Raw genomic sequence first — 25,800 nt, forward strand, 5'->3', positions numbered from 1 at the left:
AGAGAAAAAGAGATTGGGAATATCACTAAACAAAAGATCTATGGTAAAGTTGAAATTAATTCACACCTGTATCTGCATTTGGGTGTTTTTAAGTCTGTGTTGGACATGAGCATGCAACTGCTTCAGGGAAAAATCACAAACCAGGACGTATATTTGACAATGGAGCTAGTGTGCTACAATTATAATAGTCAACTGTAACTACCGCATCCACAAGAGATATTTGTCCAAAAATTGATACATCTCGTGCTCATGTTTTAATACCTTCCAAATCAGACTCTGGGCTCCCCACTATTATTCGCTGCTCTTGTTGCAACTGCTCGGAAACTTGTTCAGGAAAAACTTCAGATTGTAAAGATGGAGCAATATTGTTCACATGTAACCATGTTGATTCCCACAAGCTTTCACCGCCTAATACGCTTTTCTGCACGAGCACACCTCTCGTCCTTAAAACAAACAAGGTGTTTTTTAGAAGCTCGGGGATTAGTTCCTGAAGCTTCTCAGTTCTCTTCCCTCTGATCTTGGCCTTCATATATTTCTCCATGTGACTTAGCACACCCAGCCACAGTTTTCTGAAAGCAGTTAGCTGTGAGAGATCAGGCAGTGATTGTAAGAACACCTTTGACAAGAGCTTCATGGCAAGGACAAGTGTTCTTTCCATGTTACGATAATCCTTTGGAGAGTGACCTTGTGCAATCTCTAGCAACTCTTCAAGCATACTGAAAATGACAAGGTCGAAACACTCCAACCACAAATCATGTGGAAGGAAGACACCATCAACCCCCATCAAGCACCTCTGCAATGATAAAAGAGAATGATTCCTAATCTCTTCTCTCTGGTCCAAACACACTTTCCTGAGTCCCTGTACTAGCCTCAGCCACATCTCTCCTATATCCTGTGATACTTTTGTAGCAGCTTCCTCGCCCACAGCTTCCTTAGTTTCACGAGACCACCGTGCTAGACATGCAACAGATCCTTCCATCAAATCCAATGCACACAAAGAACGATCTGCCTGCCCAACTCGAGACTCAGCAAACTGTCTTGCCGCATCTACACAAAGAACATAATTTGCTGGCGATAGATGAACCCCATCTGACATAATGAACACCAGTGCCTCAAAGCCAGCTTCAGATGCTTCAGGATGGCGAGCAGTAATGGAAAGCAGAGAGGTGATTGTGCGCCAACCCATATGGGATCTTATGTGCGTGGCATTGGCTTTCACAAGACACATGACTTCTTGGGTAATGTTCTCACAGTACGCATCAGCAACACGAGCATCAAGTTTCAGTACCAGCTGCAGTGACCTTAGGAGCTCATCAGCCAAACTTTCTTTATAAGGAAGAAGTCGTTGGCATATCCTTAGGAGTCCAAACACCGCCTTCTCCACAAGAGCACAGGGCATCACAGTTGACTGGACAATACTGCATATGTGCTCATATACACTTTGCCAGAGAAGAAGGATCCTGTCCCGATTGTTGAGGGTGATAGCAATAAGCAACTCCAACGAGAAGATTGCAGCGTCCTCATCTTCAGGATAAGTGTTACCTTTTTGAGGTCTCCGCACAGCCCCAATGAGAGCCCGCGCAAGTTGCAACAAGGAATCAGCATGCAAAAATTGACTCTCAGTAAATATGCTATCAATATGACACTTCTGAATTGTTTGCAGTGCATGTTGATGAACCTGAAGTTCTAGTTCTGTAGGTTGAGATTTGGGTTCTTCTGTCTCTAAAGATAAGAGCTGGCTGAACCTGCCCATTAGCCCAAAGGATTTCTGAGTCGTACCCATGGAAGGTACTTCAGATGCAGATATGGAAGTCGTGACAGGTTTACCAGGTTCCAGAGCAAGCTCAGAATCATCAGTAACATCACTGTTGAGAAAAGTAGGGAGAAGACCAATTTTGTGCAACCTCAAGATGCAATCGACGATGTTTCTCCAGCCAGAACGAATATAATTACCATAACTATTTGCTATGGCGAATACGGTGATTGTTGCCATCCTAGCTTTTTCATCCTCACCAAAAGCAAAAACAGCTTCCTCAATGGCAGAAGGGTCCAAGAGGGTCGTGAACTTGCACAACGATACAACAAGATCATCTAATACATCATCAAGATGATGGCATGCAGAAATCTTTGCAACAGCCAAAAATCCATCAACACAATTTTGAAGAACATCTTCATGCTCTGCGTGATCAAATACAACTGAGATAGCAGCAATTGTGGGACCGGACATGATAGCAAACATATCTCGGTCGAGGAAGGGTCTTGAATCACAGACAATATATGGAGAAGTCCTCTTGGCTTTGCACATGAGATCCACCCAAAGGCTTAGTGTCATCTCAGGAAAACCAATACCTTGTCCTGGGAATGTCCTAATCTCGTTCTTGCAGATCGAATGATACAGCTCAGACAGGAACTCTCGTGGAAGATCACTTCCACCATTAATGTGTCTATTGTTTCTAATAAAATCCTCTTCAGTCATCTTTTTCTTAACCTGAACATTGTGTTGATCTGTGTTAAGCAGTATAACTGAATAGGACAGTAGGAGTGCAGCGTCCTTGTTGACAAGAATATGTGATGATTGCTCATAATATCTCTCTGAGAATGCCTCAAGCACTCTCTGTATCTTCTGAGACTCCCCTGGCAGCCGGAAAGTTTCCAAGAACAAACGCAATGCGGTATCCAAACTCATATCTTGAAAATCAAAAGTACCAGCAAACTCATGGAGCACCTGAACACTGAACTCGTCATGATTTCCAAGGAAATCCCCTACTAGATTCTTATCTAATCCAGGTGTGTACCTAAAAAAGCAAGCCACACTTTGTGGATCAAGTTTCTCAGGTAGCAGATGAGTTCCTTGTAGAAACTCCAACCCTTTCTTTGGGTCGCGGTTAAAGTGATCAACACCAGTCGTCAGCCGTTTCTTGATGTACTTCCTCCGACGGGCAAAAGGGACCCATTGACTAGGATCGGCAGAGTTCTCGCACTTCACAGTCCAAAATGGAGTATATTCCTCAAAATCTACAAGAACCTGTTCTGAAATAGGAGATTCATTATCTAATCTCTCAGCCATTCCCTGAATCACAGATATTAGACCGTCCAAAGCTAGAATGTGCATCGCAGACAGCGGAGAGTTCACTGGAAAAGCACTCTTTGACAACAAGTTAGCAAGGTCTTCAAACAAATTGCTGCAGGATATATCACAGTCCAAGTTGGCATACACCTCCACCATAAATGTTTTCTGTCTGCAGAAGTCGACCAGAGCCTCCATAGCAACTTCCTGCTGCTGGTATGAAGCCCCAGACTTGCTTTGCGCTAGCCTCAATATCACACAGGAAAAGAAGGCTTCAAGATGTAACTTTAGCTCTGTACGCAAATGATGATAGAGGTTGAGAACAACACTGCAAACCAGCGAAAGAATTAGTGGACTCATTGACAACCCAAACTGCATGAGATTACGGAACAGTTCATCCTGTATCAATGCCAGTAACTTAGGGTGTCGACTTATAGAGGGCCCACCTAATTCAATAGCCGAATTAATCAAACCCAAAGCGAAAAGAGGAACATCTTCATCAAATGCAATGGTACTAGATCTGGAACCCGTTCCAATGTGCTCATTAATATTTAAAAGGGAACACAGAAATTGAAATATTTCCATCATGCAGGGGACTCCGTATGGCTTTGTCATGAGGAGCAAGTCACTTGAAGAATTGTTCTTGTCATTAACAGTCGCAATCGCATTTTCACTTGTCATATTCTCCACATATTTTGGAGACGTAATACCAAAAGGAGGTTGGCCACCACCTTCAGCACTGTTGTTACCATTGTCTAGCTGTTTACTTCCTTGAGAAACAATAGCATCAAACTGCGCAAATAATAGCATCTTTACACATCAATGAGGAATAAAAGACTAGGGACACAACTAACCAAAAAAGCTGGTGGGGAAGGACACCTCAATACTCAGTCCTTGCCTATCAACTCATATGTGAAGAACAATTATTAATAAAAAGGAGCCACGCACAAATACCTCCTGTTTGCCAGCACTCCCATTAGCCAATGGTTGTTCACAGCTGTCAATATTTGGCAAGTGTGAAAAAATGCACCTTATAAGTTCGTGCATTGTGTGGCGAGCTATTCGTTGTAACAACTCTCCTTTAGCTCCTGCTTGATGAACAACATGAAAACATGTGTTCACTATGGTGCAAACATGCTGGTTGCTCAACAGAAATGCTGCTTTGCTTCTCATGCAAGCCAAGAGAACCTGAAGTATCTTCATCAATACCACCTCTTCTGAGGCAGGATCTGTCACCTCGAAGCGGCAAGTTGTCACTGCATCAACCACTACATGCATAGCATCTTCTGCATTTGCAGTATCCAGATTGATTACATCAAGAGACAAAATCTTGTAAACTGAAGACAAGGCAGCACCAGTAATTGGTGCACCAGTTTCATCTGATATAATCACATCCAAAAATGGTTGGAGATATATGACTGGATTAATTGTATTCCACTGGTATTTCCATGAAAAAATTTGTTTCCGCAAATCTTTCAAAGACTGGATGAGAGAGTGCTCTAAGTGATCATCACCCGACGTATAATGGCCTCCCCACCGGACATTTCTCCTCATGACAGACAGCACTGCACCGATTTCTGAATTCACTGTACATGCTAAAGCCCCTCTGCTAGATGTACAGTAACCATGTTCACGCTCTTCCTTGACTGCCTTCATACCCAACTGTAGCTTTAGACCCCCCATTTCATATATTCCAAGAATTACCAAATGTACTAGAAACTACAGGGGCAAGGCACTGAAAACTGGCACAAAGATACTAGTCACTGTGACAGAAAAAAAGAAAAGTAGTCCCATTAGGAATTTCATATAATATCATCAAACTTTCACAATAAAGTTCAGGATACTATTAAAGATGTCTTTTGTTTCTAGGAAAACCGTTGCCAAAAAAATAGATCTCACACTATTTCCTTATCAATAAATCGGATTATAGCTATCACAAAGGGCCTTCATGAGGAAGATGAGATTCCCCTCGAATCTAGCTTTTAATCCCAATACCATCAATGAGTTGGAAGCACTAGCAGCACTCAGAATAATGATTCTGAAAACCTTGGCCTAGACCAAAATTTAGATCCGCCTTTATAAGTAGGTAGCCTAGTTATCCAGAAACCAACTCGCCTAGTCCTGTTCAAGTATCCCCTATAGTCCTTGATTAGGAAGACCTGAGTGGATGTAACATGTATGAATGTATATGCTTATGAGGACATGGTAAGAGGAAACAACAGAAAAGTGCCACCACCATTAGACTCTACTATTATACGTTGCATTTCCTCAATTATAAATTCACAAATGAAATCCTAAATCATAATTCATTCACAACAGCAAAAGAAATTTGGCATCTCAATAAAAAAAAAAAAAAAAAAAAAAAAATGTACCTGTTGACTGTTGTCACGTTTTATAGAAACGGGGTATTGAAATATTCGGTGTTATATTAAATAAGAAGATCGGTTGGTTTTGAAGGATTTATGGCGTGGGCAGATCTTCTTCAATTCTTCAAAACAAGGAAAAGAAAGACGAAGGAGATTGGAAAGTCAGCAACTTCGGCCCATATTATTTTTATTTTGGGCTTTATTCTGGATCGGGCCTTTTAAAATCCTTGTCTGGTACTAATCTGGTTTTGCTCGACCCGTTACGGTCAAACGTTTCCACTGTCTACATTTCCTACCAGTTCATCAACTGAACCTATAATCCCAAATTATGGAAACTCGCTCCACGTCAAAAATTTGTAAATATGTAAGAGGTGACAATAATAATAGTGCGGGAGGTATTACAAAATAATAAACACAGGAAGGAGGTGACTTAAAATAGTGCGGGAGGTATTACTAAATCTATTATAATAAAACACAATGGCAATACAAATGGTGGTTGGGATTATTTGGAGATCTGAGTTAGATTGGGACGGATTTGGGATCTAGAACATTTTGAAACTCCTTTTCAATGTCATTTAAAAATATTACGCTGGGCTGTTTGGGTTTGAGAAGAAATGTCAATACACGAAACAAATTGAGGAATTTGAGGAATGCATTAAACATAAGGGACGGGATTGCTTCATTTCATATCTAAATTAGTAAAACCATTAAATTACTAACATAAATTCATTTAAATCCTAAAAACGTCCAAAAGGAGATGGGCTGGGCTTTAGTAATAAAGTAAATGACAAATGACTGTTTTAAATGGCGAGTCCTCTTTAAAGATTTGCTAGACCAACGCCCTTCTTCATCTTAACATTTACTGTGTATTGAATGTAACACAATTGGAATAAACCATGCAACTTCAGTTCCATAATTTTATCAAACGAATTAAGAAACCTACTGAAGTGGTTCCTAGAGAAGAAGACAAGTTTATACTCATTACTCAATTCAATAATCTAAGAACAACCAGCGGAACACGCCTTGGCAGTTCATGTTCATTCTGTCCTTGGGGATCTGAGTTAGGTGTGCGTCGGGATATGTGTGATCTCTTTGGAGCTTTAATCATTGATTTAATACACATTTATGCCTATTCCATACTAAATATATCAAATTAATCAATATTTACCAAATTAACACTACACCATAAGGGTCATTTTGTAACACAACAAAATTTTTATTTGTAACACATATATCCGTTAGAACCTGTCTAACGGATATAATTGTTAGGTTATTTCGCATCCGTTAGTATCTTTCATTTTATTTTTCCAACTATTTTCAAAGTATTGTTTTAATGTTGGGTAACAATTAGATCCGTTAGGAAACAAATAAAAAATGGATAAAAAACATCTAACACAAATACCAAAAGGGTATATATGGAACTAACAGAAAAGATTAGAAGTAAATAAAACAAGTTCTCCTCGATGCTCATCTCTCTCAAGTCTAAAAGCATCCATGGAAGCCTTGTCTACTTTATCAAACTCTCGCCGTCGAAGAAGTGAGCCAGGTACATTTTCTTTTTCATTATCTTGATTTGTTTTCTCTCTCTTTCAACCCCAAACCCTAGGTAGCAAATTTCCAAGTTTTTTGTTTTAATTGTGCTCCTTGAAATGATCAAGTTAGATTTATTTCATTGCTAACAAATTTGGGGGAATTAAGTTTTGTGTGAGAACTGCAACATTGGGATATTTTGTTGGTTTGGGGTTTGGTTGGCTCATCAAAATCACCATTGCTTGTCCATTAGAACTCTAATATCTACCATTGCTAAGTTCATTGTTTTGTTTGTTAAACACCTTATAATTATCTAGACAGCCAACAAGGTTACTAACGCTTGACAATAATTTTGAGTCAAATATAGGTATTTTATGTTTATTTCATTATCTCACGCTCTCAATTTTTTCATTGTGGGTTTGGGAATAATGATTTGTGATATCCAGGAAGATGACACACACCATTGGGGATGATTGCAAGCATTTCAATTGTAGAAGGTCCAAATGCTTGAAACTGTAAGTCATGCAAGATGATAATAACGAATGGATACTAGTAAGCATTATCCCTGCAATTTTCATTGACATGTACGCATTATTGTTGGCTGTTATTGTGAGTGCTTTGTTGTTGGAAAATAAAAGGGGATGCAATTGCAAGTCCATCTGTTTTAAAAATATTATGAATGCTTTCAGGTTTAGATATTTGTTCCAACCTTGGTCTTATTGCCAATTGTAATATAATTTATTCTCTTACCATTGGGCATTCTTAGATGCATACATGTCTGGTGTTGGATGCTCAGCTGGGTGTATATGTGAAGGATGCAAAAATTCTTTTTGGCATCAAAGAAGGTAAGTTCTAAACTTTCATTAAAAAATAGATACTTGTGCAATATTGAGATGCATAGCCTGTCTCACATGTATTTCATCAGCTAGGTATAAGATATTTGAAAGGTGTATAAGTGTAGCTACTGATATGTAGTTATTTTTTTAGTTGATATAAATGTTTATTTTTAGTTATTTTTTTTCCTGATATGTAGAAGCAGTGAAAATCTTAAGTAGAAGTAGTTGATTTTTTAGTCTACTCTATGTCTCTACCAAGGAAATAAGCTGATCGGGAATTTTGGGGTAAGAGTTTCTGCAGTTTCCATAAGTTGTATCTCTTTATTTGGTGATATAACTGATCATATTGGACACTGCCCACTTTTCAACTTTATTTGCATAAGTATCTCATAATTCAGCAAGTGACAATATAATTGATTAGTTCATTTGTTTTGCATCTTTGCTTGCCTTGCTTGGTTATATTTTGCATGCCACATAAACATTTAGCTTTTGAAACTTACTTCCACAAACATTTTTTTCTTTGTTGTATACGACTACTGACTTACTGAGTCAAATAAATTTATTATGATAATCTTGATTAACTAATTATATCCAAAATTAGGTGTTCCTTTTTACTGTTGTTGCTCCTGCGACTTTTGTGCTTGCATTTGGATAACCTATATATCAAGATGCTCACCCATTTACAAGGAAGTGTTCACTTGCCTGGTTCTCTTTGTTGGTGTACTTCACCCATTATGCTAATGCCTCAGTTAGGTGGGAGCATGTTGCGTCAAGAGTCTGACTATGATATTGGGTATGATGACATTCAAGAGGATGACACCCTTGACATACTGAAGGACACTCACTCCCATCAAGGCTGTGAAAGCAAGCTCTCCAAAGAACTATGAGCACTCACCGGCCACTGCTATTGCTAGTGAACTTACTGTTTTTGAAGGCTATGATAATGGGGATTTTCCACGTTATACGTAAATTATATCCTTGTTAATCTCATCCAATGGTTAGTTATAGTTTCTCTAGATGTAATCAATACTTGAGACCTATAACACTTTCATTTTTTTGGAAAGTTTGAGACTAATGTGATTTTTTTTTATTTGTAAAAATAGGTATACTCACCTTAAAAGTGCAGACGATGGTGCTATTTCTGAATGTGGTACTTGTCTTTTTTGCATTTGTCGTGCTGGAATCTATAATATCACTTAATGGCTAGATGAGGAAGCTTTTATGTAGATTTGCTAGCTACTACCATTGTTATGTATGTTGCACCTCTACCTTATATTACCTATGCGGTGCACTTGGGCTCTTGGCCAATAATTCACTTGTTACTCTGTGTTCTCTTGTCATGTAACTTTAGATGGATACGGTAGGTTAAGTCATTTCAATATTTTTGTTTGTAAAGGGGGATTTGGACTGTGGGTTAAGTACTATAGTATTGAATAGTATTGAATATGATGGTTTTTCTTGTTATTCGCTTGTAACTTGAGTTGTTGTGAAAGCTCATTGAATCGAAGTTTTTGTTTCTATATAAATTGTGATTTGGATTGGAGATTTTGTTTCAATAAAGTTTAGTTTGTTGGTTTTTCTTATTATTCAATTGTTGCTTGAGTTGTTGTGGAGTGTGATATCTGTGTGAGATGGAATAGTTAGATGTGGTAGAGCTAATATGTGCAAGGTGGAAAATATTAGACCTGGAGAATTTTTTTTTCGTGGACTAAAATTTAGTAACGGATATATCTGTTACACCAAAGTTGACTAGTAGTATGTCACACATCTATTACCAACAGATATTTCCGTGACAAACCAAATCTTTAAAATGTTAGTAACCAAAGCACGCCAAATTTTTGTAACATTTGTATCTGTCACAAACGACCAATTTTAAAGGACAATCAACAATTAACTATCTGTTACAAATATTTATAGTAATGGATATAATCGTTACTAAAATTAATTAAAGTAACAGATATACCCGTTAGTAATTTTTGCCTAAGTGACTGTAACACCCCAAAGCTAACGGATATAAGCGTTAGTAAAAATATTAATAACGATTATGGCCGTTAGTAAACGCCTTTTTTGGTGTAGTGTAATAAATATTTATGGACTTGGGCTGGGCTGGGCTGGGCTACGAAACTCCCTAAATTTGCAATGCGAAATTGCACCGTCTCTGCTCGCCTCTCTCCTCCTTCATTCCCACCTTCCAAGCTCTCAAAGAAACGGAAGCAGTTAATATCAAAACAGAAAATGACTATCCTCAACACTGAGTTAAATGTTAGTCATTCAAATTACCATATGCAAACGTTTTATTGCTCGAGCCAACTTTTGACTACCAAAGAGACAAGAACCACTGAAGCAGTTTTCTTTCTTAATAAGTACTTCAAATCCCATTTTCGTTGTTGCGGGTGTTATTTTTTTAAATTAAAAAGTTTTAAATGAAAATGTTTTTTTGACCTTTGAGGATTTAATATAAATTTACACTATAAATTTCCGTTACCATTTGGTTATTGGGGTTTTTCTGCCAAAGTAAAACGGCTAGATACTTTGTCACTTCCGCTGCATCTACCACTTCATTAACTTCTTAAACTATCCACTCTCCTTAAATCTTTCATTCCAAATTGATAAAACGGTCTTTAGGCACGTTTATTTGATTTTCGCTTTTCTTAAGTCCGAAAAAGTCCGACCAAGAAGTCCAAAGTCAAAGTCCAACGTCCGGTTTTGTCTTTTAGTCAAGTTTACCTTACTTTGGTAATAGGTCGAGTAAGGGATCGTCCAAACCTTAGGGCACCGGATAGGTTCACAACCTGAGTTACAACTTTAGGTGAGTAAGATTTTTAGGTTTCTTTTAGTTGGTTTTAATTAAAATAACGGTAATGCAAATAATATAAATTTAATATGTAAAATAAAAGTTTAATCATGCTCATGCAAGAATCATTTTTCAACAGTTTTATTACTAAATCACTACATCTCTAAATTTCGTTTCGAGACGGCGTCGATTTGATCCCTAGTGCATGCCCACATCTCTAGGTCGCATTTCACTAGCATAAGGAGTTTCGATAATACCTCATCTCGGTATATTATTTCGCTCACGCAGTTCACATCACTTGGAGAGTCTACGACACTTCATTAGACATTTTTAGATTAAACTATCCACTCCAACTTTATGCGGTCTTTTGGGACCGGGATGTTAATTCTATGTCTAATTCCTAATTATTCTAGAATATTAACGAGTCAATCCGATTTTTACCCGGCAGATAACCCTTTTAGCCATTCATAGGAGGAATAATAAAACTTCCCTACATTAAGTAAATAATTGCGGGACGAAATTAAACAAGGAAAGAAATAACTGTTATTAAGGTAAAATAACTTACTGTATTAAGCTGCTGAAACAAAATAGCGGAAGGTAAGTACTGAAGAAAGAAATTTAAACGTAGCTAAAGCATTAATATGCTGAAGGGGTAATAATGAAGGCTACCCCCTCATATATATAGGCGGAAGACCACTTCACGTTCCTAACAATTAATCGGGTTTGTTTGTTACCTAATTGAAAAGTTCAAAACTTTGAGAATCAAAGTTTTGTTTTAACCGTATTAAATTTTGTCCTTTAGCTTATAAGGTTTTGTCTTTATATGTTTTATTTTCGTCTTTTAGCCCAATTCAATTCAAACATTGAATTGGTGCGTGTCTTTCCTCTTGCAAGGTGGCACCAAATTGAACTCATCACTTGCCACCCGCCTTTTCATGCCTAGTGTTTGTTTTACTACTTTTGTCCTCCTTTTTGGTCAAAGTTAGCCAACGTGTTTGATTTACCCGATTTGAGCTTCGGAAATTTCCGATGTGTGGGCCCTTCCCCGCGATTACGTTTCTTTTTTTGGAAACTTCGGCTCTAGTCTTTTGTTTGGGCTTTACTAGATTGAGCGGGAATTCCAAATATTCCCCGTATTCTTTACTTTTTCACTTCACTACGCTCCTAAGCGGCCTAGATTTATCCGATTTGAGCCGGAAGTTCCGGTGCTTCTTCATATGTGGGCCCGCCCCGCGACCGGTTCTCGTTTCTTTTTGAAACTTCTTTTCGAGTGGGAAACTCCAAATATTCCCCATTCATTTACTTTGATGCACGCCTTTGTCACTATATTCATTTAAATTGAAACCGCCGTTGTTAGTCCATTTTTATTAAACACATGTCGACCAAAATGCTATGTCTCTCGGGGTTTAATATTACAGTTTTGGGTGCTTATCACAAATTATCTTATAACTTCTTCCCTCTTTTCCATTTGGTATAAATTCCCTTTAAATTGTTTGCTGGAACCTTTTAGAAAAACTTCAAATAAATAACATACCCTATCGAATCCGGTGGAATGTTCATATTATATTTAACATCTTTATCATCTAGATAAGAAATTATGTTTACCTGCTTTATTAACGTGTTTTCTTAGTGTTTGTTTATGATTTTTGGTCAAAGTTAGGTGTTTGAACCGTCAGTGATCGAATTCAATCAGACATCTCTTCTCCGCCTCTAACCAAAGAAAGTCTCGTGAATTCTGATTACTTATTACGATCCTTCTTCGACCACTGAAGTTTTGAAGATTTTTTATGTTTCGATGTTGTTAGTCCATTTTTTCCCATGTCCAATTGATTTTTAAACTTTTCCAATATATGAATCCGGTTTTTTTGACAATATGGTAGTTGATGCCACTTTCGTTGAATTTGATTGATCCAATTTGCTTGACCACTAGGAAGATTTTTATTTTATTTTTTATTTTTTATTTTTTATTTTTTTATTTTTTTTTTTTTTTGAAGTAATGAGCAAGTACTAAGACAGAGAAAAGTCTCTGCGGCGTTCTGTTTCTGCGAAGTATCTGCTATTATGTTTCTACCATTATTTTGGTTAAGAAAAAAGTCATTATACCTATTGTAATGCTACACTAATCAATATTATTCTTAATTGGAAAGAACTTACCTTTCGTGATGTTATGACCGAAAAAATTGACTCAGTAAGTATTGCATAGTTGTGGTTCATTAATGTTTTTATGCAGTCTTATGCTGACGAGTGTTGGGCCTTGAATCCTATATGATATCACCCACGTAAAAACTCTGCCCCTACGCATATTTTTCCGTCTTCCTTTGATACCTTCACAATTTCTATTCCAAGCCCTTGATCAATATCCATAGCTGCTTCAAATTCACCGAAAAAAGTGTATTTAATCATTTCCTATTTCACATTAATGAGAATATCTAATTTTATGGGTTAGGCTTTACAGTATATCTCACAAACCTCAAAATCTTAGCCTAGAATGAATCTTTTCAGTGGTAATATATCATCTATTTCTTTATAAAGTATTACGGTGTGACATAAATATTTGGTCTCAGTTTCTGAAGACTTAAGCAATTTACGCTTGCATGTTATATTTCTTTACTTCAGTTCATAACATGCTCATTCGGGATTTCTCACTCCACTTAGAAGCTTTATTTGCATTCAGCGTTTAGTATAGTCGTTTAGTGATATTGGAATATTTGTGTTACACCTGCTGCCTTGATCTTTCTATGTGTCTCACCCATTAAGGTCTTTTTAGTATTTTTTTGAATTTACACAAGAGTTAATTAGGAAAGAGTCCTGGAGCATGGTCTTCAAACTAAATGGGTCAAAGTTGAACTAATACGTATTGAGCATGTTTTAAGACAGTTGCTTATAAAACAAATGTCATTTTTGTTGCTAAAAACCCCCGTAAAAAGCTATCCGTTTATATTTAACCAAATATTAAATTGGTATCTCTAATTTATGTTAAAAAAAAAACTATATAATTGATGACCCTCCTAATGATCATGATTCTACCATGCACTGGCAAGTGAAGTAGCATCTTTCTTGAAAGTGGAGTAGTATATACTTCAGCAGCAACATGTTAAAATACCTAATCGAAGTAGCTTACTTTTCCATCTTTTCTAACTGTTGCTTTCCCAATTCATGTTCTCTGTTTGTTTGTTCTAATTTAGCTTGGTCCCTTATAGGACGAGCTTTGTTTCACGAGCTCTTACATAAAACTTGTGAATGGGCCACAAAACATGCTTTGCTACGCCTTCCAACTATTATGTTATTAGAAGTAGCGTAATAGAGTTAGTACAAGAGCCTCCTAATCTTTATAATGATGCATGCTACTATACTTAAGACCCTTTAGATTAACTGTTTTTCCTATTCTTGAAACTTTTACAATACCAAGACCAAGTTTACAAACTGTCAGCCACACTAACGGATGCTCGCCAATAGTCACTCAGTTTTTTAAGCAAATGAGGAGGTGATCGAATAAGTGCATGTACTTCCTCATCATATAACTTTTTGTTCTTATACTCTTTTACTAATATGCAGCTTTTAATTTAGAGAAAAATAATTGTAGATCAATTGAATTTCATATAATTCATTTTTCTACTATATTTGTTTTTTTAACCATTAGTGTAAATCAAGAAATTCAATGAATGGGGGACATGTGTACGGTAGATATCGTTTTGAAACCCCTTTGAGGCTAATTCTCGCTAATTCTTATTGACACCGTTGAAATTTATTTAATAAATTAAATGTTTTGTAAATATATTAAGAGTTCCCATGAATAAAATGGTTTGCAGATTAAATGAATTATTACATTTGGAATCCCAATAGTTATCTTTAATTAATTGTAGCTCTTTGATCTTGACCTCCTAGCAAACTCCCCATTAGCCTGCATCCTCCTCTGTCTTTTCAGTTCATGTTCATCCTATTAGAGTAAAAGTCAAGTAAACAAAAGTACAAATATATTCATTGTAGTTGGGTACCTTATGCTTACCCAACTTGCCGAATTGTTGTGAGGTTTTATTGCACCTTGGTTCATTACAATTTTTTGGTCCTGGATGTAGGTTAGAGGCGCCGTCTTTTTCTTATTTTTCCCATGAATGTAGGATTGTGAATATAAAAAAAGACAGTGCTTACTACCTGTTCACCGTATAATATATATTTAAACTACATATACATTTCCTATGCTTTCAAATGATATTGAGTTGTAAATTGCAATTTTTTTAGACATTAGGTTGTTAAGGCAAGGTCGGATTAGGTTGAGATTTTGTTAGTGGGTAGACAAGTGTATGGTGGGTATTCAAACACCATTGCGGAGTCGAGCGCATTAAAACCAACATTATGGTGGTTTTCCATTTTTTCACTTTGTTCCTTTTGGGTTTAATGTTTTAAATTTATGTTGTGACTCTTATAAGTGCACGATGTGTTTAGTTAGTTTCTTTGTAATGTTTATGGTGTATGTATTTGATTTATGCTTGATCAGTATGCCGAATAGTTATGATTTTTTATTACGCCTTATGCTAATCGTTTATGATACCGAGACGGATCTTTTTCCTGTTGAATTTTAAGGCATTTTGACACGTTTCCCATTTTCCCGGTTTAACATATTGAATTTTCCAAATAATAGCTTCCGGAGAAAATGTTGAATTAGCAATTCATGTACCGATCTCGACAAACTTCACACTCGAACGGACCGGTGGAAGATTAGGGCTCGAGTTACACGGATGTGGAAACCAATTAATTTGAAGAAGAATTGCGCCATTAGCATTGAATTTGTAATGTTCGATTCTAAGGTAATGATTATCCGTTAGACTTGGGTGAAAAAAATATGAATTTGTCATAACTGACACAATATGTTTTTTCATATGTTAAATGATATGTCCTTTAATAAGCATGTTGTATTTACATTTTCCTAAGTTTGCTTTTTCTATTCAATCTCATTACAACTATTCCGATAATATAAGTGAAACATTTGGAATACAAACCACCGATATACAAATTTGAAGGAACACCATTAATAATACAAGAAGCATCAAAACATTGTCAGAGGAGCAATTGACTTATTGCGTCATGTGTATACGTTTGAAGTAAAAGATTACAACTATGAAGAACTGGTAGAAAAAAGACAAAAGCTTAGAATTGCAAAACGAAACATCAGTCTAATTAATCTATGTTTCAAAATTGTCCGGAAAAAAGTCATCAGTTTGCAGAAGCAGATTGAGGATATAAAGTCGGGCATAAAAAAATAATTTCTTACGCAGATGTTCAAAGAAATACAGGTTCTATTATTCATAGTAGAATATTACATTATGCTAGGTTCAATTTGGGTTTTTTTCTTTTTGGAAGAACTTCTTTCCATTGAGAGCTTTTAGTAAGTCAATTATGGTTGTCAGTTCTTATTCCAGTATAGCAAGTCAAATGACACTTTTTCACATGGGATCACAAGATGTACATGTCTTTAAAACATAATAAGCAACTCCATTCGATATAATTAGTGCCTAATAACCAACCGTGTCATAGGCACGGGTTATACCTAGTCTATTATAATAAAACAAAATGGGACGACAAAGGATGGTTGGGATTTCGTAGGGATCTGAGTTTGATGGGTGGCAGATGTACGCTTTGAATCGTTTTAAAACATCTTTGAGTAGTCTTTTAAAACACATTAAATGTAAAAATGCCAATTAAAATTGGAATAAAGGCATAAAATAATTCTTAACTATTAGCTTTAATTTGTTAAACGTAATAGTTGTGATTAAGGGTCCAAAACACAATTTGTGAGTTAGCACATTAAAACATTATATATTGTTGACGGGTTTGTGGGTTGGGACTCTAATAGACTCTTCATTACCTCTCATAAAACGGACTTGTATCCAATACTTTTCCTCTCCCCTATTGCTATTGCTAACGTTTCCTTTTTATTCACCAAAAAATCAATTAGATTATTCAAGACGCCGTTACTCCCACTTCCTCTCTCATACTTATTAAGAGTTAGAGCACCAGTAATCTTTTTGCCACCTTTAGGGGACCAACAACAACAACAACAACAACGTATGAACAATTTTAAGGAGTATCTGGAGAGGACATTAAACAATGAAACGTTGCTACAATATATTAACTTGATGAAAATTGAAGAGGCAATGGGCATTCTCAGGTCTCAATAAAAGCCTTCTTTTTTACCTCTCGAACAACCCTGTTGAATTTCTTCCTTCCTCGATTCTCCCACTGAAGATTGAAAGAGGCGAGTGGTAAGAGGAGAATCAATACACGTTTTTTTTACTTTCTTTCCGTATTTCATTGGTATACTCCTTCCCTAATTTTCATTTTGTATTTTAATTTTTCTTATTTCACCCATTTAAATTCCTATTTCTCCTTTTATAGTATCATAACATGTGTTCAACCAAAAAAACACAGACACGCAAACACATTATGTTGCCGCAATTCCAATTGATCAAGCAGCATATGCTATCTGGTTTTGGTCTAATTTTGTTGGCCTGCGATTTCTGACTTAAATTTGGTTTGATAACTTCGATTCATATGGTTACCGATTTGGTCTATTCCACTTATCTTATCGTTAAACGGCTTTATTGAGTGGAAGCTTACTTACGGATGTGAATTTCAGTATTTACTCATTGATGTTTTGGATCAAAAGATCATGTTTCCATTTCCATACTTACTCATGGACTATAACCTCACACATTGTACTAGGTTTTAGAAAAAAGACACCTACCCAAATTGGTGCAATGTACACTATGTTTAGCAAAGCATTCTTTGAGCAAAGTATAATCCAATTGAAGTACCAATTAGCAAAGCAAGTGATCCCCGTTGCCAGCTTTTGACAATAAATAGATGGATCAGAGATAGAAGGTACGTGGTGTGTGCATTGAGATTCGGCTATGCAATTCTAGACTCTGTTGTTGTGATCTTACTTTTCTTTCATTCCTCAAATAAATAGGCCATCATTACAATTCATTGTATCACTACAACAGAACGTGTTTTTAGCAGCGCCATACCCTATCGCTAAAGGTGCCTTTGAGCGTGGCAAAAGATATGTCGCAACGCACCAAATGGCGTTGCAAAGGCGTGGCTAAAAAGTGTCTCAAATACTCAAATGCAATGCCAAAAGTGGCGTGGCAAATGTTCCTAGTTTGTTACGACGCCTATGGGCGCTGCTAATACACTAATTCTATTGCTACTTTATTTATGAAAAATTAAATTAATTCCAAATTTATTTCAAACTATTTGCAGCGCTTGGCATCGCAAAAGAGAGCTTGTAACAACTAGGATGGCGTTGCAAAAGTAATACCTTTAGCTACACAACTAGGCGTCGCAAAAGGCAACCTTTTGCTACAATATTTCCATTGCGGAAAGTTTAAATATTTGGCTACACAGTGCGGAAAGTTTGAATTTTTAGCTGTATATTTGGCGTGGCAAAAGACGTCCATAAATTTAGCGACACACCAAGTGTGGCAAAAAGTGTCTACGTTACGGTAGAATCAAAGCTTTTAGCTACACCAAAATTGTTGCGAATGATATAAATTTCATAAAAGCACACGCTTTATTTAGGACGCATTTAGCATTACAAATGGTGCAATTCATAATCCTGCCCAAAACAATTTTTATAGAACACAGTAACCCTATAACAATTCACCACAAATCATAACAAAATGAATTTCATTACTAAATCATTCAATACAAAAGATCTTAAAGAATTCACATAACTATTTTTTTCGAAAAAGCATCATCTCACATAATCTTAACAACGTTCAACTAAATTTAGACGAATTATTCAAAACTAAACTTCCACAAATAATGTCTATAACATGCTAATTTGAGCAGCATCCACTCGGAGCTTCTTCTTGATTCTATTACTTCTGGCGACCAATTGACCAATCTGGTACAACAAATTAAAAAAAAAAAAAAATCACTTTAGTAAATTTATTAGAAATAGTAATAAACCTAATATACACAAGTTGGCAATGCATGTGAAACTATGCACCTCCTATATGCGTAAATTGGTGCCCATGGCCAAAAGTTTAGAAAGAACTTATCAAAGTTATAACTCGATCACATTCATGAAGGTACATATCAAATAAGAAGACCAAAATAGCCAAAAGCTAATAGATTTTGAACTAAATTGTACATGTAAATGTCAAACCATTAAAAAACCTCGTGTCATAAAGTTATCACCAATGAAACAATAAAATAAGCAAGGCTAAACATCAAGTAAATCAAGCAAACAAGCTCAACTTGAAACCAACTGATAAGACCCCTATTTTATGCCTGCAGTACCATTCTGGTTATACCTTCAATAACCAACACGAAAAGGAGGGGAAGAGAGGACCTTCCTGCCTTAATCCTCCACTTTTCCACCACTTTAAACCAACTGATAAGACCCCTATTTTATGCATGCAGTACCATTCTGGTTATAGCTTCAATAACCAACACGAAAAGGAGGGGAAGAGAGGACCTTCCTGCCTTAATCCTCCACTTTTCCACCACTTTAAACCAACTGATAAGACCCCTATTTTATGCATGCAGTACCATTCTGGTTATAGCTTCAATAACCAACACAAAAGGAGGGGGGAAGAGGACCTTCCCCGCCTTTAATCCTTTCGAGCTAGTGAAATAACCCACTGGAGTGCCATTAATCATTACTGAAAAATAAGCAGCTGAAAGGCATGTCTTAATCCAACTTCTCCACAAAATCATATCACATAAGAAGGTAGTCAAGGAATGTCTGACTAATATTATCAAAAGCCTTTGTAAAATCGATCTTACAAAAAAAATAGTAATACCAGATAGTCTTCTTGAATCTATGAGTTCATTAGCGACAAGATAAACCTCATCTTGAATCTGCCGTCCTTCTATTGACGACCCTGATAGTCAGATCTCCTACTTTTCCAACAACATGAGCTCGAACTTAAAAGCCTTTCGACAACACCGATTTGGAATTGGAATTCTATAACAATATCATAATCCATCTCAGTATGATCATCAAAGTGATAAACCCAGGAAGGTGAAACTAAGAACTAGTCTAATCTGCTCATTGAAGGCCACAAGTGCTTGTTAGCATGTGTTAATTGAGCTCCCTCCAATGTAAACCAAAATTGTTAGTAAACTCATTGAATCTCTTTACATCTATTACTTCTGAAACCCCCTCATTTTTCATTGGAGTATCTGACTACATTGAATGTGCATCGGCTAGGCACCAAGGGAAATCACAGATAGTACCCACTTCACCTAATTCAGACTAGAATTGTTCTTTATCTACATTATCCAACAGCCCATAAACGCTCGGGAAAACCTACTTGAAACTAGAGTTCACGCCTATAAAAGGGAAAGAAAGAGTGAAAGCACCCTTGCTGAACAGTATGTCCCACATGGAGTTTCAGACGTAGAAACTGCTATGGCTGAAGTTGAAGAGGCTGCAAAGGAAACAGAAGCTGATGCAGAGGCAGCACAAGCTTTTGCTGAAGCAGCAATGCTACAGAATCCCAAGTTGATGCAGATTGCAAAGTTGAGAAACATGATCACACGCGAGGATGATCTTTGCTTTCGTCGCGATTTGAAACCGCTATGGTTTGAAGAGGTCGCGATAGGGGCGAAAGGCGATGTAGAGGCAAAGACAAGCTTTTTTGAAAGCGAATGCTACTGAATTCCAAGTCGATGCGAGATTGCAAAGTTGAGAAACATGACCGCCTGGGAGGTCTGCTGCTTTCTAGTGCTAGTCGATTCGGATCGTAAACTACTATGGTCGTGGGTTTGAATCAGTTGTCACTCCTTTGGCTCCTCACTTCAAACTCTCTGGGGTTATGTTATCCACTCCTTCATCAAGGTTAGGCCAACCAAACCAGGATCGAGTTGAGTATGACCCAACTCTAGAGGCGAACCGGGAAAAGGATGCTCCACCTCACCGGTCGTTTATGCCCATATATACACCCTCTTACTTCTATACTATAGGCTAGGCTTCAGTCGAAGTGTTGAGCTTGTTGAACGGTATGTCCTGCATAAGACAATAGAATAGATGGATTTTAGATGCCGATGCATTTCGGCTTTCGCTGGTCTCCAGTGTGGACCACTTCCTCGGTGAGAACTAGTCGCAACCCGTTTTATAAGGAGAACAGAATATGGTTGTTCTCCTTTTCGGTTTTATAACTAGCGCTTTGGGACTGGTTATCCCGTGTGGGATAAGGCGTGTCTACTTTCTCCCTACGTCGGATCGGGTAATTCGCTCGGGGAGAATCGGCCGTTTTCACATGCCAATCGAGAATAGGCTAACTACAGATAGAGGCCGCAAAGGAAGCAGATCCAAACAATAAAATAAGCAAGGCTAAACATCAAGTAAATCAAGCAAACAAGCTCAACTACAAAACCGGTTCAACATCGTAATACGACTACCTATTCCCTTTCTTTAGCTTTTTTAGCGCTCGTCCCCAGACTTTGCTCACAAAAGAAGCTACACACATTATTGAACTCAATGCCTATTAGTTTATGGCCTAGAACACGGTTTTATACCTTATCGGTCCCTTAACCCGGGCGGAGTGTCCTTTTAATTCGTTTTCTAGGACTTCAAAAAGCCAATGTGTTAATCTCACTAGTCAAACTAAAGAGAAAGCCGGGGAGGAGCTTTACGAGCTAATGCATAGTTTGAATAGGAAAACGAATGTCGGTGCATACTATCTATGAAGATAGGAAAAGGCATTAGGAAACTTAAAACAGATTTGGTAAGCTCATCTTAAACCCCGAATACTTCGGAAGGAAACACAAATTCTTATTAGTAGAGTGATCAATGAAACCGAAAGTGTTCATTTCAGGCTAAGCAATGTATTCACCGAGACAAGCATGTCCGTCTCAAAGATAGTCGCATGATGAGCTCCCCGACCTAAAACAAAGTAGCTTGCCTAGGGAGGACTGGTATTCCCAAGAACATGAATCGAACTACTGGACTCAAGGACAAGAAGGCATTGATTGGAGTGTGGCCCGTAGACATGCGGTAACCTGGCTCCATTAACTATTGGCTATAGCCTGCGGATACGGTGGCACTCCTCGACAAGCATCGAAGCCAAGATATCACTGCTGTGTACTGTGACGTTAAATTCATACACCTAGACTGGCAAGTTAAGATAGAATATCCCTTAGGGGTTGACTTATCCTTTTCTTGCCCTAGCCTAGGCTTGTGTGGAACCTGTACTCAAAGTAAACCTATTTGTCCGACAGGACAGACAGTCTGGAGAGAACAAGAACAATCCGGAGCTACATACATTCTTTTACTCGTTCACTGACTCTCAATGGATTACTCCCTTTGCCTTTTTGGGGCTATGGGAGTCATCCTTGGAGTCCGTACCAAAGCTTTCTAGAGGTGCCTATAAGGAAGTGGAAATAAATAGGATGATTCCAGCCGTAGTTTATTGGTTGTTAGGTCGGTGAAACTGTCCCTGTAGCTAAAGCTAGTAGTTCGCGTTCTAGTTCTATTTTTGTAGACCAGATGGGACCTAACAAACTCTCTACGTTCGTACCTGCAGCTAACAAGTCGGTGTCCCCGAGTCCGAAGTTAGCTGTTCTAGTTCAAAGACAAAGATGGGACCTGTTGCTTAGGGCTTTGGAAGCAAGCAACCAACCCGGCAGAAGTAGATCAGAAGTTTCCTGTTTGACAAAGGGGCGAGTTAGCAGTGTAAGAGTAAGTAAGTAAACAGATCAGGTGTAGCGGGCAAACATAAGATGAGACTGGACGTTTCTCTATGTGAAAATATAAGAAACAAGGAATTGTTAAAACATAAGATAAGCATGAACTATTTGAATAACACTACATTTGTAATATACACTAACCTGGACACATATTGTAGATTGATCATGCTCAGTACTTGTACAAAATGTATATCCCTCCTTAGGTGGGAAGCTTTAGCTTCAAATGTTTGGTGGGAAGCTTTAGCTTCAAATGTTTGCTAATAAAACACGGAAAAGAAACAAATATCTTCAAAGTACAAAGGAAATTATTGGTCCCAAAAAAAATGTAGGAAGGAAAATGCATGGACGTAAAAAATCTCTCCACAAAGTTTGAAAGGGAGTCTAAAAGCACTTTAACATTAACAAAAAAATTATGTAACTTTAACCCCTTAGCAGCAACCTCAACCTTACCACAAAGATTTCACATAACATAAGAATTGCAAATGTGCCCAGCTGGTCACAAAGACAAACTTCTGAAACTTGGTCCTACAAAATGAAAGCCATGTACGTTTGTTCCATTGTGCTAAGTTGTTAGCCACCAAGTACCAAGTTAAAGTTTGTGTGTCAGGTTTAAATTGTCTAGAGAACCAATAAAAAATGTTGTATTGAGATGCCCAAGTGGCAAAGTATATGTAACTATTTCATAAAAGATGCATTCCTATTTACAATTCCAATCAATTACAGATTGAGCTACCTAGCTTAATCAAATAGATTCTCAAAATGAAGTATGGTCACTTCGTAAACTATAGTCACAAGCTAACATGCGTGCAAACTCACAAACACATAGAATCCAAAAGACGAAAAAGAAGAGCATAAATTTGAATAGACCTGACCAAGTGAAATGGTAGCTTTAAGGCTTCCAAACAATTCTTTATTCTGCCAAGGAAATCATAAACGAATTAACAAACTATCAACTGACACTTGCAAGACTAGAATCATAAACTCTACATTGCATCATGATACAAGATTTCTATGACAAAGGGGATGCATGAGAGAAAACCACCACCTCAGCTGTCAGTAAACGTAATGGGATTGATTGAACTTTTCACACCCCCTTACATATATATCTAGCACATCCCATTACACAAGTTCCAGATAAGAAAATAAAATATTAAAATTTTCAATATGCAATAGAATTCGAAATGTACAGTAATTACAAAAGAAACAAATAAACAGGAATAATAATTGAATCACTTGTCGAGGTCGATGTAGCCAAAATCCAACAACAAAAGACCTAAAACAGACATATATATATATATATATATATATATATATATATATATATATATATATATATATATATATATATATATTCCAAACAAATCGATTAATTATATTAATCCCTTAAGAAAACTAACCAACGTGAGGGGGGAGATTAACCAAAAGTTGAAGCTTTGACTAACCCAACACCTAAACCAAACTTTATTTCATTTCAAAACCAAATTACAATAAACAATTCAAACAAACTAAAGAAAAACCAACCCGAATCTAAATGAGTACTAAAGGGAAAAAAAAAAAAAAAACACCCAACCTTAAAATTTGAAGATTCATTTTTTCTTTGTCTAGTAGTTCCAAAATTTTAAATCAACCGAGAAAATTAATTGAGAGAATTAGCTTGTAGAGTAAACACACAGAGAACAAAAGAAAACTAATTAAGCAGGAGAACCAACCTTGAAAATCAAAGCTCGGTCGGATGTGGAGGAGTAACCAAAAGTTAAAGCTTATTGCCGATGGTTGCATTGTTGTGAGAGAGAGAGTGGTTAGATAATGTTACGGTGGGAGATGGGAAGTTGGCGGTGGTTCAAGGAAAGTTAAAGAAAGAGAAAGTCTTTTAGGGCTTTCACATTTTAGATTTTAGTTCGAAATGCTAACGTAAAAAATAGGCCCCCCCATCAGGTTCCAATTCCAAAAATAATAAGACCCGCCTAAAAAGAAGCCCATTAGCAACACCAATCTCATCGCAACAAAGGCTATACTAAATAATATAAATCATTCAGAAAACATTTGTTACAACGCAAGTGACGCCGCAAAAGGTCAAATTCACTTTACCCGCCAATAGCATTGTAAATGATAAAGCCTCTCCTAAAAATTACATTTTTCTTTTTTTCAAAATATATTTACATCCATTGGCCACAAAAGAGGCGCCGCAATAGATAAATTCATGCACAACCTATACAATAGCACACCAAACTTTTAGCAGCCCCATACAGCGTTGCAATTGGTGACCTTTTAGCAACAACTTTTTGGTGTTGCAAAAGGGTGCGTTGCTGAAAACCCCTTCTGTTGTAATGTATGTACAATTGTTTATTTATTTACAAGTGTTCAAAACTTAATTAATTTTTTTATATCATGAGCAACATATATATATAACCATGATGGCCACATTTGCAAATAACTTCTCAAAACTACTGGACATAGTGTTGCTTTTGTTTATTTTGTTTATTTATTTCAGGGTAGTGTTGGTGGTACTTATATAACCATGATCCCCATTGCTACACATTTAATTGGTGTTTCATCATCATGGGCATTTCTTATATATATATATATATATATATATATATATATATATATATATATATAAATTTCAAAGATTTATAATTATAAAATTATAAATCGAAGGGGTTTCTTCCTTCAAAATTTGTTTATTTTGACCAACGGACAAAAGTTTCTCCTAATTTTTAGTTATTTCATCTATTAATTGAATAAGTGATAATAAAAAGGTTCTTACTCAGAGAACCTTTGGGCTTAGCTTGGGGGCTTTATTCAATCATCGTGGTTCTAGTATGAATCGAGGTTTCAAATCGATTCATAGGGTCTCAACAAGAGAATTCCTATCAATAAATAAAATAAATAAAAATAGGGACAAAGAAGATTCAAGAGGCCTGTAAATATCAACATAAAGACGAATGAGCCGACTTGATATTTTGGCATTATCATCACAAAAAAAGCTTGAGGGTTTTTTCCCTTCAGTATCTTCGTGAGAAGATTTAATTTAATCCGGGGACTAAGAATAAGAAGAAGTTTAAAACTTTCTATTACATATCCGTTGCAACCAAGTATTGGGGTGTTTCGCTTGAGTCAGATGAGATGAAATTCTCATATACAGTTCTAGGAGGGGAGTTCCCTTGGTTTACCTATCTCAATAAAGTATATGATTGGTTCAAGAGCCTCGAGATTCAAAGCGATTGCAGATGATATAACTAGTAAATATGTTCCTCTTCATGTCAACATATTTTATTGTCTAGGGGATTACGCTTACTTGTTTTTAGTACAAGTAGCTACGGGTTTGCCATGACTTTTTACTATCGTCCGATCGTTACCGGCGCTTTTGCCTCGCTCAATACATAATGACCGCTAACTTTGGTTGGTTAATCCGATCGGTTCATCGATGGTCGGCGAAGTATGATGGTCCAAATAAGAACATCCACGCCATACCGATAAACTATTCATACCAAAAGGGTTATACCC

At 36.9% G+C, this 25,800-nt stretch overlaps 1 protein-coding gene across 1 annotated transcript; it reads right to left on the minus strand.

The window, feature by feature from the left end:
• Window positions 1–131: 131 nt before the first annotated feature.
• On the minus strand, window positions 132–5,615 carry LOC147489792 (ARF guanine-nucleotide exchange factor GNOM-like). The gene is made up of 3 exons (XM_086570933.1): window positions 5,440–5,615; window positions 4,022–4,830; window positions 132–3,859 (listed from the first exon to the last, which is right to left on the minus strand). Exons 2-3 carry the CDS (start codon window positions 4,748–4,750, stop codon window positions 248–250), a joined length of 4,341 nt encoding a protein of 1,446 aa, XP_086427059.1. The 5' UTR covers window positions 4,751–4,830; window positions 5,440–5,615; the 3' UTR covers window positions 132–247.
• Between the last annotated feature and the right edge of the window lie 20,185 nt (window positions 5,616–25,800).

The sequence above is a fragment of the Coptis chinensis genome, chromosome 7 (genome assembly GCF_015680905.1).
Source record: "Coptis chinensis isolate HL-2020 chromosome 7, ASM1568090v1, whole genome shotgun sequence".
Lineage (NCBI taxonomy): Eukaryota > Viridiplantae > Streptophyta > Magnoliopsida > Ranunculales > Ranunculaceae > Coptis > Coptis chinensis.